This window comes from Ranitomeya variabilis, chromosome 2 (assembly GCF_051348905.1).
Source record: "Ranitomeya variabilis isolate aRanVar5 chromosome 2, aRanVar5.hap1, whole genome shotgun sequence".
NCBI lineage: Eukaryota > Metazoa > Chordata > Amphibia > Anura > Dendrobatidae > Ranitomeya > Ranitomeya variabilis.
The window spans coordinates 125534445-125554318 of NC_135233.1; the positions used below are offsets into that span (position 1 = coordinate 125534445).

At 40.9% G+C, this 19874-nt stretch overlaps 1 protein-coding gene across 1 annotated transcript in view; it reads right to left on the reverse strand.

The window, feature by feature from the left end:
- Window positions 1-7651, reverse strand: part of RIOX1 (ribosomal oxygenase 1) — a 48032-nt gene extending 40381 nt beyond the window's left edge. The window contains exons 1-3 of the mRNA XM_077281455.1: window positions 7474-7651; window positions 4789-4949; window positions 2578-2867 (exon numbers count right to left, since the gene is read on the reverse strand). Coding sequence (XP_077137570.1) covers window positions 2578-2867; window positions 4789-4949; window positions 7474-7651 — 629 coding nt within the window. The remainder of the gene's footprint in view (window positions 1-2577; window positions 2868-4788; window positions 4950-7473) is intronic.
- Between the last annotated feature and the right edge of the window lie 12223 nt (window positions 7652-19874).

The following is a 19874-nucleotide window of genomic DNA, read 5'->3' on the forward strand; positions in this document are numbered from 1 at the left end:
AAAAAGTTAAGCTTTCAATGGAAATCACTAATGGAAATTAGAATTATCTTTTTATTGATATCAGAGGCATCAGGTTATCTCATACACAACACAATCCACTGTACCATGACTAATATTGCAATAATACCACATACAAGGGACACATACTGCTACACCACGACCAGACTACATATTACCACCACCACATAGTGACCCAATAGTACTGCCATACTAATCATTACCAAAAACCACTGTACTAAAACTATTACCACCAGTGTCAGTTAGATCTAGTGACACGTAGATCCAGTGACAGGTAGATCCAGTGACTCACATGTAATATCTTCAATTGAGTCATTAATTTTCACTTTTCTTTTCGCCTGGCACAGACTGCTATGACTTTTTCCAGCCATGTTTTGTCTCTGCAGAATGAAACACACAGACACATATGGCAGATCACTTCTAGAGCACCTTACCCATTTTTCCCCCACTTGTACACTACACAGGCTGTAAAAGAAAAGTTCCATAGTGTCACCCCAGTGCTCTGCACAGTAACATTACCTCTCTTTTGTTCATCCAACAGTAACAGAATCCCCCAAAATAAAATATTTTACAGTAGAGATGTCCCTCATTTTGACATCCTCACCGTAGAAATGTCCTCCTTAATGGACCCCATAACATTTTTAAACTGGGCTGCTGCCATGCTCAAGACTTTCGACAGCTAACTGTTTGTGAAGCATCAGAGGAGAAACAAGTATGTCTGTCTCCTATTGGCTCTGAGCTGGATAGAACAGCCAGAGTGTTTGCCTTGTTTTCAGGCTCTTTACCGTACCTCCATATGTTTTTTATTTCATAGAAAATCAATAGGAACTACTGATCTGCTTAAGGATGCAATTCACTAATTCTAAATGTAGAAATTTTCTTTATTCAAAAATTATTTAAAAACATGGGCAAAGACAAACAGACTACAGTTGCATGGTACAATAGTGTAAAAAACCTACGCATTTCACAAATGATCTTGATTTTAGTCATGGCAAGCTCCTCGACTGATACACCCGGAACAGAAACAAAAACATAATAAAGCATAAAAAGGCCAAAAAAGCCACTATAGACTGAAGACTTTCACCACCTGGCATCAACAGACAGTAGTTGACGATATTAAGGATTCTGTCAGCACAGAATTACTGTTTAAACCAGCATTTGGTGCTTCACAGTGGGGCCAATAATTTAAATACATCTTCCAAACTGCTTGTTTTCCATCTACCTACACCCTTCCAGGCTCTATGATGCCAGAGTTGTCAATCAAAGAAGAATGGGGGTGAAGACTGAGGGAAAACGAGCAGGTAGGAAGGTGTATAAAAATGATTGGCCTCGCTGTGAAGTACCGGGTGGCAGGACTTAGTTTGAAAAGTCATCCTGTGCTGACGGAGTCCCTTTAAGGTGGTAAACAGTGTTTGATCTTAAACAAAATTGTCCACTGGTGACTACGACCCACAACATATAACAAAAACAGATGAAGGACATGGCTATAAAATGATCTTGGAGGAACGTGTGTTATTTAGGCTGCCTCTACAAATACAGATTTTGATGGGGTTTTTTGTGTAGATTAAAAAAAGGAAAAATTGAATCTCTCATTTGAACTTTCTCTCCCCATTCCTGACTCTGTTCAAAGACTTCCATCTGAATTCCCCACAAACAGGATTCAGACATAACCAAGATGAAGCCATTGATGAGTAATGAGCGAAACCAAATACAATATATTGGAACCTCAGACTCAGTTTGGCCTCCTTTCCTGCGGTGTCTGTCTTTTTATATATCAAATCGGCTGAAATTAAATGGGAATACACAACTTTAGGTTATTTCAGGTCGAGACTGAAACATGCAAGTAGCAATTTTCGTTTCCAATCATTTCTTTAACATCAACTCCTCCCATCTTCCAAAGCTAGTAGAAAGCAATGTAGGATGTAGCCACTGGTGATTTCCATCTATAGTAAGCGTACACAAGTGCGTAATAACACACCTGAAGGAATGTTGGAAGCCAGGGACCACATTGTCTTTGGTTTGCTGTTGTTTATTATGAAAATGATGAGCGGATTGTGACTGGAGGAGAAATGTCTGGAACAGGAATGCAGTTGTTTTCCTTGATCATTTGTTCTGCATTTTGTCTGCTCACCTCAGGTTCAAAAAACGTCTTTGTTTCGATTCACTTGGGAGCCATCTAGCAAATTAGTAGGAAAAACTAACGATTCGATTAACAATATTTTTCTAATGTGCACAAATAACTCAAAATCTGGATACTTTTCTGAATCATGGCTTCATAGCTTTGACGTTACAGTGTTGTTTTCATGGTTAGTTGTTGTTGTTTTTTACATGCTTACTACGTTGCAATGTCTGTGTAAATTATCTTTTCTTTTTACAACACATCAAAAATATTACACGTCTCTGGTCTTAGATAGCATCTGTTAAGCTCAGTGTGACCGGTACAGTCCACTGGGCTCAGACCAAGAATGTCTCGGGGAGTCGATGGAACGAGAGGGGCAAAGCATGTCACAATGTAGTCGGCGTACCGGATTGGATCTGTCTTCTTGCTTCACACCGTACACTGGTCCATTCGGAATGACCTGCTTCAACACCTTGTAGGGTCCCGATTCCCAGCGAACATCCAACTTTCCTATGGTAGTCTTTACACAGACCAGCACTTTTTTCCGAGGTTTGCACTGTTCAGTTTGGACTGGACCACGGCCTCGGGGTAACAGATTTGGTTGCTTGCCTCCTACCAACTGGTGAATAGTTTTCTGTCTGATTCGATGCTCCTGCACCCATGAGTCTGGAGTGCAGTGTTTTTCTTTGGCTTGAGTACTCAAGTTAAATTCGGACACTTCTCTTCCCAGCTATCCGAATAGTAACATGTAGGGAGAGTAACCAGTAATGTTATGCACTTGGTTATTGTAGGCTGTGGTGCAGTGACCCACGTTACAGCCAGGGGGCGCTGTGTGTGCGCTTCAAGATGCGCTTGGAGGCATAAATGTGATGAGACAAAGTCCAGCAGGAGTGTAAATGGCCGGTGTGTGTGTTGCAGAGGAAGACACTCTGCGCTGTCAGTCTGAAGTTAAGTTGGTGTGCTGGGACTTGTAGTCCTACAAGTGATTGTGTAATTCTAATGGGAGATTGGCAGGGCTAGTTATGAGAGATGGGAGGGTCAAACTAGCCACACACACCCACACTCCCACCCAGGGGAGTGGTTACAGGTAGATAATGTGACCAGGGAGTGAGTCACATGTTCCGGTGTGGTTCCTGTGTATGGATCTGTTTGGTCCATGTGCAAGGTCCTGGACGGTCGGTGTTGGAGTCTCCTGGCATTGGAGAAGTCCTGCAAGCACCTGAGACCATGGACCTAGTAGACGGTCAGTGTTGGATTGTCCTGAAGTGGGATGGAGTCCTGGAAGCACTGCTGAGGCTATGGACTGAATGCTCGAGGGTGTTGGATTGTCCTGGGATGGACTGGAGTCCTGGAAGCACCTGGTAAGAGTGTGAGTCCTGGAATGGTCAGAGTGTTGGAATGTCAGCGGATGGACTGGAGTCCTGTAAGCACTTGGGAAGATCATGGACTGATGGCCTGTGTGTTGGAAGTGCCTGTGATTGATCTTCCTGGAAGCGCATGGAAAGGCTGCATCTACAGAGCCTGAGACGGTTTCTGTGTTGGGGAAGCTACAGTTCCTACTGCGGGTCTGGACTATCCGAGGTGCCCTGGTCACAAGGATGGTGATCCCAGTAAGGCAGTTTCCTTGTGAACCAGCACTGGCAGGAGTCAGTGTGTGGAGCCAAAGCTCCTGTGAGGTAATCCCTGGTATGGGAAAAACCTGTGATATACGGCAGAGACGTATCTGCCATTGGAACAGACTGTCGGGGTTTAATATGTTCCATTAATGCATGTAATGAACTGTAATGGAGAGAAAAGACGTGACTACCGAATGTTTTGTAAAGCCTCATGTGTTAAAGTAACAGACTGTATATAACCTGGCTTACGGTGCGGTTTATGATGCTTTAATAAACCGGAACGGACTTAATTTGTGTGAGAAATCGTGCCTATACGCGTTATTCCCGTGCAAAGCAAGTGTTCCCCAAGACCCGAAGTAAGGGAAACGCTACAAGGCCCAGAGCAGTTTAGGCAAATAATACGGCCACCATAATTTCTTGTCTCCCTCCAGGGTTCGAAGCACCTGCCACAGTATTCGATTAAATCGCTCGCATGGGCCATTTCTCTGTGGATGATATGATGTGGTTCGTGACCTCTGAATCCCATAAATCTCATAAAGTGTTTCCAAGACTTTTCCTTGAAAGTATGCTCCTTGGTCAGAGTAAATCGTCCTCAGACATCCATATACCTGAATGAAGTGTTTACTAGTGATGAGCGAATATACTCGGTACTCGAGATTTCCCGAGCACGCTCGGGTGTCCTCCGAGTATTTGTAAGTACTTGGAGATTTAGTTTTCAGCACCGCAGCTGAATGATTTACATCTGTTAGCCAGCTTGATTACATGTGGGGATTCCCTAGCAACCAGGCAACCCGCACATGTACTTATGCTGGCTAATAGCTGTAATTTCATTTAGCTGCGGCTCAGAAAACTAAATCTCCGAGTGCTTACAAATACTCGGAGGGCACCCGAGCGTGCTCGGGAAATCTCACGTACCGAGTATATTCACTCATCACTAGTGTTTACACATGACCTTAGCCACCATCTCTGTAGTTTGGTCTCAGGTCAGTACGGCCACGCAAGTTTTGAAAATGATCCATCATTACTAAACAGTACTGTAGCCTTCCTGTTGCAGGCCCAACCAGTAAATAATCGATCATCAAGATCTCCAGGTGTGCAGTTGACCGGATGACTTAAGTCGGTGCCCTCTGCTCCTGTGTCTTCACCAGCTTGCAAGCTCTGCATTGCTAAGAGACTTCTCTGACAGTCTGCTTCAACTGAAGACAGTAGACAAATCGTAGAATCCATTTTGTAAGTTTTCTCTAGACCAAAATAAGCACTTTTCTCATGGTTCTCCTTAGCCACACTCTGAGCTAGGCTGCAAGGAATCGCGACTTGCCACTTCTTTTCTCTCTTTCTTTTCTCTTACGGCAAATACACTGTCCGGTACATTATGCCATCTTTAACAAGGAGTCTTTCCCACTGATGCAGAATTTTCCAGCCATCTGAGGATAATTCAGCCCAAGCCATTACTGAAGGCTGTTCTCCTTCTACTAGCCAGCCCTTGATCATTTGGAGTACAGGGTCATAATCTTGTGTCTGGGCCCATTTGGCCGGTGTCCTGCTGAGCAACACCATCTGGCCTGCTCACGGAAGCCATGGGTTTCACTCCACCTAAGTCCGGTATCTCCATCTCTTTTTCGTCATTCACCTCTCTGGAGGCAACGGGAAGAGTGACAAGAGATAAAGCGTCAGTATTAGCATTCTCTTTGCCGGAACGGTACTTAATGGAGTAATTAAACTTCATCATTCGGGTAACCCACCTCTGTTCCAGGGCCCCCCAGCTTTTCACTTTGCAGATGATCCAATGTATTATTGTGCGTCACAGTTTGCAGATGAGCCATTGGATTATTTTCTGTCTGGACCAAGGACTGTGCTCCAGTGAGATATTTGGCGAATGTCTCCCTTATGGTCCAGATGAGCGCCAACAACACCAGCTTAAAGAAACTGTAGTTATCTGGTTTCATTTGGAGTTTCTCAAAGACCAACTGCTGTACACTATTACTCATTCCTGGCCCCTCTGCTCCTGGGCCAGCACCGCTCCCAATCCTTGAAGACTTGCGTCCATACGTAGAATGAATGGACAATCATATTGAGCGTATGCCAACACAGGGGCATTGGTCAAGGCTTCGTTCAACTAATCCAAGGCTCGTTGTTGCAAAGGTCCCCAGACAATGGGCCAATTCTTTGGGCCTTGTGCGGTCCCCTTTAGTAACTTGTGAAGAGGCTCGGCTGTCTTAACGAAGTTCAAGATGAAACTTCAATAATATCCTGTTAGTCCCAAGTCTTCAGCTCTCAAAGAGTCCGTGGCGGAGGGCAATTCCTTACAGCTTCCGCTTTGCTGACTCCACCCGAAGACACCACGTGCCCTAGATATTTAATTTCTGTCTGAAATAAATGACATTTTCAGGGCTTCAACTTCAGACTGTGGGTCTATAGGTGGGTCAGCAATAGTCGTAGTCTTAATAGATGTTGCTCGAAGGTGGGTGCATGGACGATGAAGTCGTCCTGATAGATCAAGATGTATTCAAAATTCAGCTCTCCCAAACAGTGCTCCATTAACCACTGAAGCATCCCAGGTGCATTACATTAGTGAATCCGAAAGGCATTCTATTGAACTCGTACAGGCCCTTTGGTAGAATGAAAGCTTTCTTTGGCATGTCTCTTTCAGCCACCGAAACCTGCCAGTTGCCAGATCTAAGGTGGAGAAATATTTGACCTGTCAAAGCGTGGTCAGGGATTTTTTCATTCTAGGCAAATGGTAAGCGTCTCATACTGTGACACTATTCAACTTGTTCAACTTGCGATAGTGGACACAATCTCAAACTTCCGTCCTTCTTTCGGACAAGCACTATCAGTGCGGACAATGGACTCTGATCTCCCGCACTACTCCACTACTCAACATCTGTGATAGCATGGCTTTTACTTCCTGGTACACATTAAGGGGAATTTGTCGATATTGCTCATGGATCGGAGGTGTGTCTCTCATCCTAATCTAGTGTTCAATGCAGGTTGTACAATCAAAATCATCTTCATTTCTGTAGAAAACAGCTTGAAACTCCCATGACAGGTCTTCTATCAGCTGAATTTGTTTGGAGGAGAACTGACTGGTGTCCAGTCATATAATTTAGAGGATCTTCCTGCCATTCAACTCCAGAAGTTGGCTTAGTCCTCGGAGCTTCGGACACAGTCACAGTCCATGATTCCTGTTCCTCAGCAGTCAGGGCCAGTTGGACTTTGGGTACTGTCTCTCCTCTAAACACATAAAAATCTGCAACTTTTTCACATGCATGAAGCACGACAGGAGAATCATGTACATTAGCACACCGGACGGCCACTTGTCTATCCACCACTGTTGCCATAGTATGTACGGTCATCAGGCCGTGTCCGGTTCCTGTTGGCTTCTGGGGCTCAATAATCACCTTATTGAGTTGAGTCTTCGGTCACTTCCCACATCCAACTGTACGACCTGCTCCTGACTAGGGGAGATAATATTTTGACGCCCTGGTGGGAGGGTCGCAATCCCCACCACTTTATCTTAGGGAGCACTGTAGCGAATCTCACATACCCAGCTCAATCTCTGGAATGCCTTCTGTGTAGGCCAATATTTGGTGACTCTCTGCCAGTATCCCGGGACATATTTGTGGAACATCAACCGTTCTAGATCACGCAGGGTATTCATTCATAATATAATCGAGATTCCTGACCGTAAATGTCCAGCACAACCCCTTTTTGACCCACATCCAGGTCTCCAATCTTCACGTGCATCCACGCTATCCAGTAGACTGGAATCTTTGTTACCGGCCATCAGCTTAATCAGTTTGCCTTGCTCGGCTTTGATAAATTTACCGAAATGGGTGTCAAAATACTCCAGTGGCATTGTGGAGACTTTGACTCCTGTATCTCGTAGGCCGTGCATGGTGTTGTTTTCAATCAGTATGTGCATCACTGGACTTCAGGACACCAGGTTTTTAGAGCATTTCAGACCTTGACTACATAGGGGCATTTCCTCCAGTGCACCCTACCACTGGAGATGACCCTCGTTTCAATGTCCTGGCTCACACTCTACCATCCATTGTCTGAGCTGGGGGCAGTTCCCTGAGACATGCCCTGTTTCTCTGCACCTCCAGCATATTGGGCCACGAGGTAGAGAGTGTTCAGGTGTTCTCAGGTTTGGTCCTGGTTTGCACGAGGTTGTCCTTGGGGGTGGGTCAGGCCGCACTGGGGCCGTCCGATCCCAGGTCTCTTCTGGTGACCTATACAAAGGTACGTTTGTCAGATGACTCTGTTCTTCCCACCCCATCTGTCAGGGTGATGGGTCATACGTGGAATGGACCGGCTTCCTCCACCACACTTGACGGGTTGATGGAACATGAGACCTTCTTAACTGATCCATTTGCCGGGTCAGTTCTTGAATTGCAGCCCTCATCTCAACCGAGGAGTCAGACTGCTGATTTTCAGCCTGGACTCCCTGACCTCTGGGATCATACATCAGCACAGTGCTGGAGCCCATACCATCCTCACCTTCACGAGCCAAAGCTTCTGAAGTGTCTCATCTTCCCATATCTGATATTTCCTATATCATAATGTCCGTCTCAGCGATGAATCCATCAGTCCCTGAACAAACTGTTCTTTCAGGATGGTATCAGGATCGTTGAAAATAGAGGCTCCAGCCTTGCATTTTTTTGACGAATCTGTAACATTCTCTGTAAAGCATTTATATACTGGGAGATGCTGTCGACTTCTTACTGACACCGATTAAAGAAGCGCATCTATCTGGAAACTAGTGGCTAAGCCTCTCTCTCTGTAAACCTCCTCTAATATAGCCACAATGTTTTCTAGAGTCCCTTTAATAGGAGGCCATCTTTGTACCAAGTCAGTATGTGAAATTTCTTCCAACCTAAATATTCTATGATCAACTACAGTATTAGTGGTATTTTTGAAAAGTGTAAGCGTTTATTAACTATAACTCAGCCAAAAAGCACTATGCCAAGCACTGTGTGAAGTTGTGGGCAACGCACGGTTGTCAGGTGCTCCACCATCACTGAACCACAGGACGCTTCTCGATCTGGCAATCTAATTAACAAGTTTGGCAAAAGTTTCCTGCCTGACTGCATTGTGTCAACTGTAATGGCTGGTGAAGGAGGGATAATTATGGGATTGGTCTAGATGCAATTGTTTTAGCAAACATAAAGCGTAATGTTTCAGCATACTAAGACATGTTAGCCCATTTGTATGATTCCAGCTTTTTTTTGTGGGCATGGGGAATAGTCTTTTCTGTTCCAGCATGGCAGCTCACAAAGTAAGGTCTATAAAGTCATGGTTGGGTGAGTTTGGTGTGTAAGAACTTGGTGAGCAATATGGAGTCCTGACCTCAATCCCATCAAACAGGAATGAATGAGAATGCAGGCCTTGACATCCATCCTTTTCTTGATGACTGAGCAAAAAATCCCCACAAGCTCACTCCATACCCTTGTAGTAAGTCTTCACGGAACAGTGGAAGCTATAACAGCTGCAGAGGGGAACCAACTCAATATTAATTCCTGTGGATTTAGCAAAGAGATGTCATTAAAATTCTTAGGGCTCGTGCACATGACGATAAAAGTCGGACGAGTGATAGTCATCATTATAATGGATAGCACTCATTCCTATGTTATTCAATGAGGCCATGCACATGTCCAATTTTTGGGCAAAAAATCGCAGCATAATTGATTTGCATTTAATTTTTGGATCACACTCTGCAATTCAAGTCTGTGGGTCCGTGGAAAACATCAAATTGCACTCGGATGACAGGATGATACCTGAGTGCGGTCCAATTTTCAAGGACAGACAAGGTGGAAAAACTTATTTTTTCTCACCCTCTGAGACAATATGATCACACTCTGATCACCCTTGCATCAAATTCTGATCACAGTGTAATTAGGAAAATTAGACCGATTTTCACCGAGGTATAACGTGTACGTGCACTTTTGTCCATATAGTGTGTACTCAATAACACACATTCATAAACATTTCCCTGATGGTGCCACAATCTTGTAACTGACAGCTTCCTGAACAGTCGCTTTTTCAGATCTGCCAATCATTAGGGACTAACTTAAAAATTGCTGCATATTTGCAGATAACAGCCGAAACTGGAAAAAAATGGAATTCCCCATGGAGACCACAAAGACATATGAAATAGCATGAAAAATAGTCAGTGCTACTAAATAGGTTGGCTGTTGGGCTCACATATATTGGCCAATCTATGCGCTAAGTAATTTCTTTTTTACTGTCATTTTTCATCCCAATTTTTTAGTTTCATTTTTCCAATATACCATATGCTCATAATGTAGCGTTTTCCTATCTTCTAAGGCAGTAATGCAGTTCCAATGTCCTATAGTTATCAGTCTCAGAAATTCAACTTAATCTTTTACTAAATAGGTAAAACGTACAATGGAGAGGAATGTATCCCAAAACTCCACTTTTTATCAATCCTTAATGACCACTCATAATTACAGTGCAAAATGGTCTTCGTCTCAATATAAATGGGATATTTACAATTGAAAACACATCATATTTACTGTGGTGGTCTTTTGAGGAGAGGGTTTACAGTGTTTATTGCTTTTAGCATAAATGTGTCTTTTCTTTACTAGAAATCACTGTCTACTGTTACAATCTCTTAACTTAGGAGACATCACTATAACTAATTGGCGTATGATTGTAGCATTGTTAATTTGGACTGCAAACATCTGGCATGGGAAGTTGAGAATCCCATTTTAGAGTTCAGTACATTTTTTTCATGAGTATCAATTTTAATGTTTTGTAAGGATATGTTCACACATTGTATTTTTGCAGCCTTTTTCTTTGCATGAAACGAGCAGAGTTTGGCAGGAATAATGCTGTGCACATTAGGCAGCTATTTTTCCATTTTTTACGCATTTTGATGCATTGGGATTTTTTTTTCATATTTTTCTTATGCATTTTTTCTTATGTTGTTTTTAAATTGTAATTTTTATTGAAATGTTTAAAATTTTACAAGAAAAGAAAAAATAATTAGGCATTTTAGATTTTTCACTATAATTTATAGGTTAACAACAAATCATATACATTTTCAAGTATATAAAGAGTAAAATCTTGCAAACAGATAAACACACACAGACTTAGACAAAAGGGTTTTTTTAGGTATCACTATCTCACTTTTGCTCTTCTGGATGATGCAACTTTCTTAAAAATGCACTCTTAAAAACTTAAAACATTCTTAAAAACTTAAAAACACTACAAAAAAGCATGAAAAACGCATGTAAACTTTCAAGTACGTTTTTACTGTATTTTTTAAACCCTCATCTCAATGGGTATATGGGTCAAAACTCAACGACAAAATTAGCACCTTAGGTATGAGATTTGAGAAATCTCATTCATTTTGCCACTACAGTAAAATGCTGATTTTTTTTTATACACCAAAATGCGAGTAGAAATAAGTGCATCAAATATGATACATGTGAACGAGCCCTAATGGTACAATCAGCTCACACAGGGCCACTTTGTTTAGCACTAGCGCATGGGCTAACATTGATCTGTATAGTTACCGTGTACAATCTATTGGGTACATAGACAGCATATAGACCCATAAGCAAGGAATACAATAAAGACAGTCCTGACACTCCTCTGATTTGTACAGTAGAATATGAAGATGTCTTCTGACTATAGAGATGCCGTGTATGGACCTATCTTGACAACTAAATTACGAGTTTTGCCGTTGACAGTTTTTATATGAGCCTTACGTCTATGAAAATTAACCAGACACTGAACAATGCAGAAAATATTCCTCATTCTAGAAAATATAACCCCCATGCCTTGTAATAATTCATATTTCCTGCCGGATGACAAGCAAAGCTAATTTTATTTTCCTACTATTCTCGCAATTGGGTTCTTTTATACATCTCTTCATTTTATAACACCCTGCAGCTGCATATTTATCCTGCACATATAATAGCAGGTTTTGAAACTTGCCAGCAATGATTTTGTCATTTTTCATCTCTGATACCTATAATTATATTGTAAGTTTATGTATCTTTTTATTGTAATAATAGACAGAATATGTTGAATTTAAACATGATGTTTAGTATTCTACCCGTGATGACATTCTGCGGAGTGGAGAGACTATTATTGACATTACACCTTATTTTACATACTGTATATAGAATCTATAGCTGGATCTTCACATACTGGTTTTCTGAGAGGTAGCTATAACTACCAGTCTCATGGAAATTGGATATTATTCTGAGAGGTCTGAGATGCTCCTCTCCCCACTGATTTCTGATGAGACCATCACCATCATCAAAACTGGTCCTACTACAGGCCAGCGGAGGGAAAGGTGCATGTCTCAGTCTTTTCAGAAAAACCTCCAACAGATTTCAGTGGCCAAAAGAAGCAGGTGGGATTAGGAGGAGGGCATCTGGTATGTTGAGTATACATATGACATTGATAGTCAGACTTTCATTTTAGCGGGTTAGGCTCACTAATCTACTTAATCTAGTTGATGAGCTATTGCAGGCACTTTTCCAAAGGAGAACTGTCCCTCATGGGTTTAATAAATAGAGTACTCCCCTTGAAGGGAGAACCATGCCATTGCATGTTCTCATACACAACTTCAGATTGTTGGTTATAGAGGTTGTCTCAACATGATAAATGGTTAAACTTGCAATTTTAAACTTTAAATTTATTAACAGAAACATAATTAACAAGAGGGTAGGAGGTGTTGCATTGTATATTTTTAAAATGTATATCTCCACAGAGATCCAAGCTTCAAAGATTGGTAGCTCTGTATGAACTGTTTAGGTAAGAATACAAGGAGAGAAGAACAAAAAGGACACTATTATAGGTGCTTACTATAGACCACCTGGACAGACTGAAGATAGGGATGAACTCTTTTTACATCAGATATCTTATCAAAAAAGTACAACTTGGTGATCATGGGAGATTTTAACTATCCAGATGTTTGTTGGGAATCTCTCACAGACAAAAGATCTGTAATTTTGGACCAAATTCTTATCAACGGGGATGAAATGGTTGAGGAAGTAAACTTGTCTGAGAATTTAGGAGGCAGCGATCATGCTATCCTTGAACCTAGGATTACAAGAGGAGGAAGACCAGCGAGAACTCAGACTTTAAGGTTGGACTTCAGAAACGCAGATTTTAATGGACTCAGAAAGAGGTTAGGAAATGTCCAGTAGCTGGATGTTTTAAAGGACAGAAATATCCAAGAAGGTTGGGAGACTTTGCTAAATGAAATGCTCACTGTACAATGGGTAACAATCCCAAAAAGAAGGAAGAATTGGAAGCATTTAAAGAGACCATGATGAATGAACACAGAGCTTAGTCACTTGGTAAAAAGAAATGTATATTAAATGGAGAGAGGGGGGATATCTAAAGAAGAATATAATGCTGTTTGCAGGGAATGCAGGGCAAGAGTTAGAAGTCCTAAAGCCAGTAATTAATTGAGGCTTGCAAGGGACCAAGACCAGTAAAAAGGGATTTGGGGGGTATGTCAAAAGCAAAAGAAAAGTCGAACATGCTATAGGATTTTTACAGGATGAAAAGGATAAAGTGGTAAAAAATAATGTTGAGAAGGCCGAATCTTTAAATTCCTACTTTGCATTTGTGTTCTCTAAGAAAGCAATTGTAACATCGACTGATCTTCACGGTGCCATCAAAGGAATAAACGAATCCACACTATCTATAAACAAAGAGATAGTGAGGGAAAAGTTAGTTACCATAATTTAAATTAATTTAAATCTCCTAGTCCAGATGAATTACATCCTTGGGTACTAAGAAGTATCGTTTCTCCTTGCGGAAAGTGACATGTTAAGCATGTCGAGATGAGGAGACTTAAAGCCACAATGCTCCTCTGGGAAATATGCAAATTGTCTCTTCAGAGAGGAAGAGAACTAGAACTCTAGTGCCACCTATTGGAAGTAGCAATCCTAACAATCAATGTCGACCCTTTAACGAGCATTGTCACATGACTTAGGATAAAAGCCAAACCAGAATCTCAATTTGCAGACACTGTGTTTCGGGGTACTGCCCCTCGTCAGTGCAAAGTGGAGATCTGGTTTGGCTGAGTGAGAGGCATCTAACCGGGATCCAAGAAGTATCGTTTCTCCTTGTAGAGAGTGACATGTTAAGCATGTAGAGATGAGGAGACGTAAAGCCTCAATGCTCCTCTGGGAAATATGCAAATTGTCTCTTCAGAGAGGAAGAGGACTAGAACTCTAGTGCAACCTATTGGAAGTAGCAATCCTAACAGTCAATGTCGACCCTTTAACGAGCCTTGTCACATGACTTAAGATAAAAGCCAACCAGAATCTCAATTTGCAGACACTGTGTTTTGGGGTACTGTCCCTCGTCAGTGCACGTTAGGGATAGCTAACACTAGAGAAGACAGAGAAAGGATTCAGAAGGATCTACAGTGGGTACGGAAAGCATTCAGACCCCTTTACATTTTTCACTCTTTGTTTCATTGCAGCCATTTGGTAAATTCAAAAAAGTTAATTTTTTTCTCATTAATGTACACTTTGCACCCCATCTTGACTGAAAAAACCCAGAAATATAGTAATTTTTGCAAATGTCTTAAAAAAGAAAAACTGAAATATCACATGGTCATAAATATTCAGACCCTTTGGTCAGTATTGAGTAAAAGCACCCTTTTGAGCTAGTACAGCCACGAGTCTTCTTGGGAATTATGCAAAAAGTTTTTCACACCTGGATTTGGGGACCCTCTGCCATTCTTCCTTGCAGATCCTGTCCAGTTCCGTCAGGTTGGATGGTGAACGATGGTGGACAGCTATTTTCAGGTCTCTCCAGAGATAATCAACTGGATCCAGGTCAGGGCTCTGGCTGGGCCAGTTAAGAATGGTCACAGAGTTGTTCTGAAGCCACGAATTGTTATTTTAGCTGTGTGCTTAGGGTCATTGTCTTGTTGGAAGGTGAATCTTCAACCAAGTCTGAGGTCCAGAGCACTCTGGAAGAGGTTATCATGCAGGATATCTCTGTACTTGGCCGCATTCATGTTTCCTTCAGTCCTGTCCCTGCAGCTGAAAAACATCCCCATAGAATGATGCTGCCACCACCATGTTTCACTGTTGGGATTGTATTGGGTAGGTGATGAGCAGTGCCTGGTTTTCTCCACACATACCTCTTAGAATTATCACCAAAAAGGTCTATCTTCAGCTCATCAGACCAGAGAATCTTATTTCTCATAGTCTGGGAGTCCTTCATGTGTTTTTTAGTAAACTCTATGTGGGCTTTCATATGTCTTGCACTGAGGAGAGGCTTCCGTCAAGCCACTCTGCCATAAAGGCCCGACTCCCATCTCCCTACTGCATCTCTACAGCTCAGCCACAGTGATCTTGGGGTTCTTTTTTACCTCTCTCACCAAGGCTCTTCTCCTACAATTGCTCAGTTTGGATGGATGGCCAAGTCTAGGAAGACTTCTGGTGGTCGCAAACTTCTTCCATTTAAGGATTGCAGTAATGCAGTTCCAATGTCCTATAGTTATCAGTCTCAGAAATTCAACTTAATCTTTTACTAAATAGGTAAAACGTACAATGGAGAGGAATGTATCCCAAAACTCCACTTTTTATCAATCCTTAATGACCACTCATAATTACAGTGCAAAATGGTCTTCGTCTCAATATAAATGGGATATTTACAATTGAAAACACATCATATTTACTGTGGTGGTCTTTTGAGGAGAGGGTTTACAGTGTTTATTGCTTTTAGCATAAATGTGTCTTTTCTTTACTAGAAATCACTGTCTACTGTTACAATCTCTTAACTTAGGAGACATCACTATAACTAATTGGCGTATGATTGTAGCATTGTTAATTTGGACTGCAAACATCTGGCATGGGAAGTTGAGAATCCCATTTTAGAGTTCAGTACATTTTTTTCATGAGTATCAATTTTAATGTTTTGTAAGGATATGTTCACACATTGTATTTTTGCAGCCTTTTTCTTTGCATGAAACGAGCAGAGTTTGGCAGGAATAATGCTGTGCACATTAGGCAGCTATTTTTCCATTTTTTACGCATTTTGATGCATTGGGATTTTTTTTTCATATTTTTCTTATGCATTTTTTCTTATGTTGTTTTTAAATTGTAATTTTTATTGAAATGTTTAAAATTTTACAAGAAAAGAAAAAATAATTAGGCATTTTAGATTTTTCACTATAATTTATAGGTTAACAACAAATCATATACATTTTCAAGTATATAAAGAGTAAAATCTTGCAAACAGATAAACACACACAGACTTAGACAAAAGGGTTTTTTTAGGTATCACTATCTCACTTTTGCTCTTCTGGATGATGCAACTTTCTTAAAAATGCACTCTTAAAAACTTAAAACATTCTTAAAAACTTAAAAACACTACAAAAAAGCATGAAAAACGCATGTAAACTTTCAAGTACGTTTTTACTGTATTTTTTAAACCCTCATCTCAATGGGTATATGGGTCAAAACTCAACGACAAAATTAGCACCTTAGGTATGAGATTTGAGAAATCTCATTCATTTTGCCACTACAGTAAAATGCTGATTTTTTTTTATACACCAAAATGCGAGTAGAAATAAGTGCATCAAATATGATACATGTGAACGAGCCCTAATGGTACAATCAGCTCACACAGGGCCACTTTGTTTAGCACTAGCGCATGGGCTAACATTGATCTGTATAGTTACCGTGTACAATCTATTGGGTACATAGACAGCATATAGACCCATAAGCAAGGAATACAATAAAGACAGTCCTGACACTCCTCTGATTTGTACAGTAGAATATGAAGATGTCTTCTGACTATAGAGATGCCGTGTATGGACCTATCTTGACAACTAAATTACGAGTTTTGCCGTTGACAGTTTTTATATGAGCCTTACGTCTATGAAAATTAACCAGACACTGAACAATGCAGAAAATATTCCTCATTCTAGAAAATATAACCCCCATGCCTTGTAATAATTCATATTTCCTGCCGGATGACAAGCAAAGCTAATTTTATTTTCCTACTATTCTCGCAATTGGGTTCTTTTATACATCTCTTCATTTTATAACACCCTGCAGCTGCATATTTATCCTGCACATATAATAGCAGGTTTTGAAACTTGCCAGCAATGATTTTGTCATTTTTCATCTCTGATACCTATAATTATATTGTAAGTTTATGTATCTTTTTATTGTAATAATAGACAGAATATGTTGAATTTAAACATGATGTTTAGTATTCTACCCGTGATGACATTCTGCGGAGTGGAGAGACTATTATTGACATTACACCTTATTTTACATACTGTATATAGAATCTATAGCTGGATCTTCACATACTGGTTTTCTGAGAGGTAGCTATAACTACCAGTCTCATGGAAATTGGATATTATTCTGAGAGGTCTGAGATGCTCCTCTCCCCACTGATTTCTGATGAGACCATCACCATCATCAAAACTGGTCCTACTACAGGCCAGCGGAGGGAAAGGTGCATGTCTCAGTCTTTTCAGAAAAACCTCCAACAGATTTCAGTGGCCAAAAGAAGCAGGTGGGATTAGGAGGAGGGCATCTGGTATGTTGAGTATACATATGACATTGATAGTCAGACTTTCATTTTAGCGGGTTAGGCTCACTAATCTACTTAATCTAGTTGATGAGCTATTGCAGGCACTTTTCCAAAGGAGAACTGTCCCTCATGGGTTTAATAAATAGAGTACTCCCCTTGAAGGGAGAACCATGCCATTGCATGTTCTCATACACAACTTCAGATTGTTGGTTATAGAGGTTGTCTCAACATGATAAATGGTTAAACTTGCAATTTTAAACTTTAAATTTATTAACAGAAACATAATTAACAAGAGGGTAGGAGGTGTTGCATTGTATATTTTTAAAATGTATATCTCCACAGAGATCCAAGCTTCAAAGATTGGTAGCTCTGTATGAACTGTTTAGGTAAGAATACAAGGAGAGAAGAACAAAAAGGACACTATTATAGGTGCTTACTATAGACCACCTGGACAGACTGAAGATAGGGATGAACTCTTTTTACATCAGATATCTTATCAAAAAAGTACAACTTGGTGATCATGGGAGATTTTAACTATCCAGATGTTTGTTGGGAATCTCTCACAGACAAAAGATCTGTAATTTTGGACCAAATTCTTATCAACGGGGATGAAATGGTTGAGGAAGTAAACTTGTCTGAGAATTTAGGAGGCAGCGATCATGCTATCCTTGAACCTAGGATTACAAGAGGAGGAAGACCAGCGAGAACTCAGACTTTAAGGTTGGACTTCAGAAACGCAGATTTTAATGGACTCAGAAAGAGGTTAGGAAATGTCCAGTAGCTGGATGTTTTAAAGGACAGAAATATCCAAGAAGGTTGGGAGACTTTGCTAAATGAAATGCTCACTGTACAATGGGTAACAATCCCAAAAAGAAGGAAGAATTGGAAGCATTTAAAGAGACCATGATGAATGAACACAGAGCTTAGTCACTTGGTAAAAAGAAATGTATATTAAATGGAGAGAGGGGGGATATCTAAAGAAGAATATAATGCTGTTTGCAGGGAATGCAGGGCAAGAGTTAGAAGTCCTAAAGCCAGTAATTAATTGAGGCTTGCAAGGGACCAAGACCAGTAAAAAGGGATTTGGGGGGTATGTCAAAAGCAAAAGAAAAGTCGAACATGCTATAGGATTTTTACAGGATGAAAAGGATAAAGTGGTAAAAAATAATGTTGAGAAGGCCGAATCTTTAAATTCCTACTTTGCATTTGTGTTCTCTAAGAAAGCAATTGTAACATCGACTGATCTTCACGGTGCCATCAAAGGAATAAACGAATCCACACTATCTATAAACAAAGAGATAGTGAGGGAAAAGTTAGTTACCATAATTTAAATTAATTTAAATCTCCTAGTCCAGATGAATTACATCCTTGGGTACTAAGAAGTATCGTTTCTCCTTGCGGAAAGTGACATGTTAAGCATGTCGAGATGAGGAGACTTAAAGCCACAATGCTCCTCTGGGAAATATGCAAATTGTCTCTTCAGAGAGGAAGAGAACTAGAACTCTAGTGCCACCTATTGGAAGTAGCAATCCTAACAATCAATGTCGACCCTTTAACGAGCATTGTCACATGACTTAGGATAAAAGCCAAACCAGAATCTCAATTTGCAGACACTGTGTTTCGGGGTACTGCCCCTCGTCAGTGCAAAGTGGAGATCTGGTTTGGCTGAGTGAGAGGCATCTAACCGGGATCCAAGAAGTATCGTTTCTCCTTGTAGAGAGTGACATGTTAAGCATGTAGAGATGAGGAGACGTAAAGCCTCAATGCTCCTCTGGGAAATATGCAAATTGTCTCTTCAGAGAGGAAGAGGACTAGAACTCTAGTGCAACCTATTGGAAGTAGCAATCCTAACAGTCAATGTCGACCCTTTAACGAGCCTTGTCACATGACTTAAGATAAAAGCCAACCAGAATCTCAATTTGCAGACACTGTGTTTTGGGGTACTGTCCCTCGTCAGTGCACGTTAGGGATAGCTAACACTAGAGAAGACAGAGAAAGGATTCAGAAGGATCTACAGTGGGTACGGAAAGCATTCAGACCCCTTTACATTTTTCACTCTTTGTTTCATTGCAGCCATTTGGTAAATTCAAAAAAGTTAATTTTTTTCTCATTAATGTACACTTTGCACCCCATCTTGACTGAAAAAACCCAGAAATATAGTAATTTTTGCAAATGTCTTAAAAAAGAAAAACTGAAATATCACATGGTCATAAATATTCAGACCCTTTGGTCAGTATTGAGTAAAAGCACCCTTTTGAGCTAGTACAGCCACGAGTCTTCTTGGGAATTATGCAAAAAGTTTTTCACACCTGGATTTGGGGACCCTCTGCCATTCTTCCTTGCAGATCCTGTCCAGTTCCGTCAGGTTGGATGGTGAACGATGGTGGACAGCTATTTTCAGGTCTCTCCAGAGATAATCAACTGGATCCAGGTCAGGGCTCTGGCTGGGCCAGTTAAGAATGGTCACAGAGTTGTTCTGAAGCCACGAATTGTTATTTTAGCTGTGTGCTTAGGGTCATTGTCTTGTTGGAAGGTGAATCTTCAACCAAGTCTGAGGT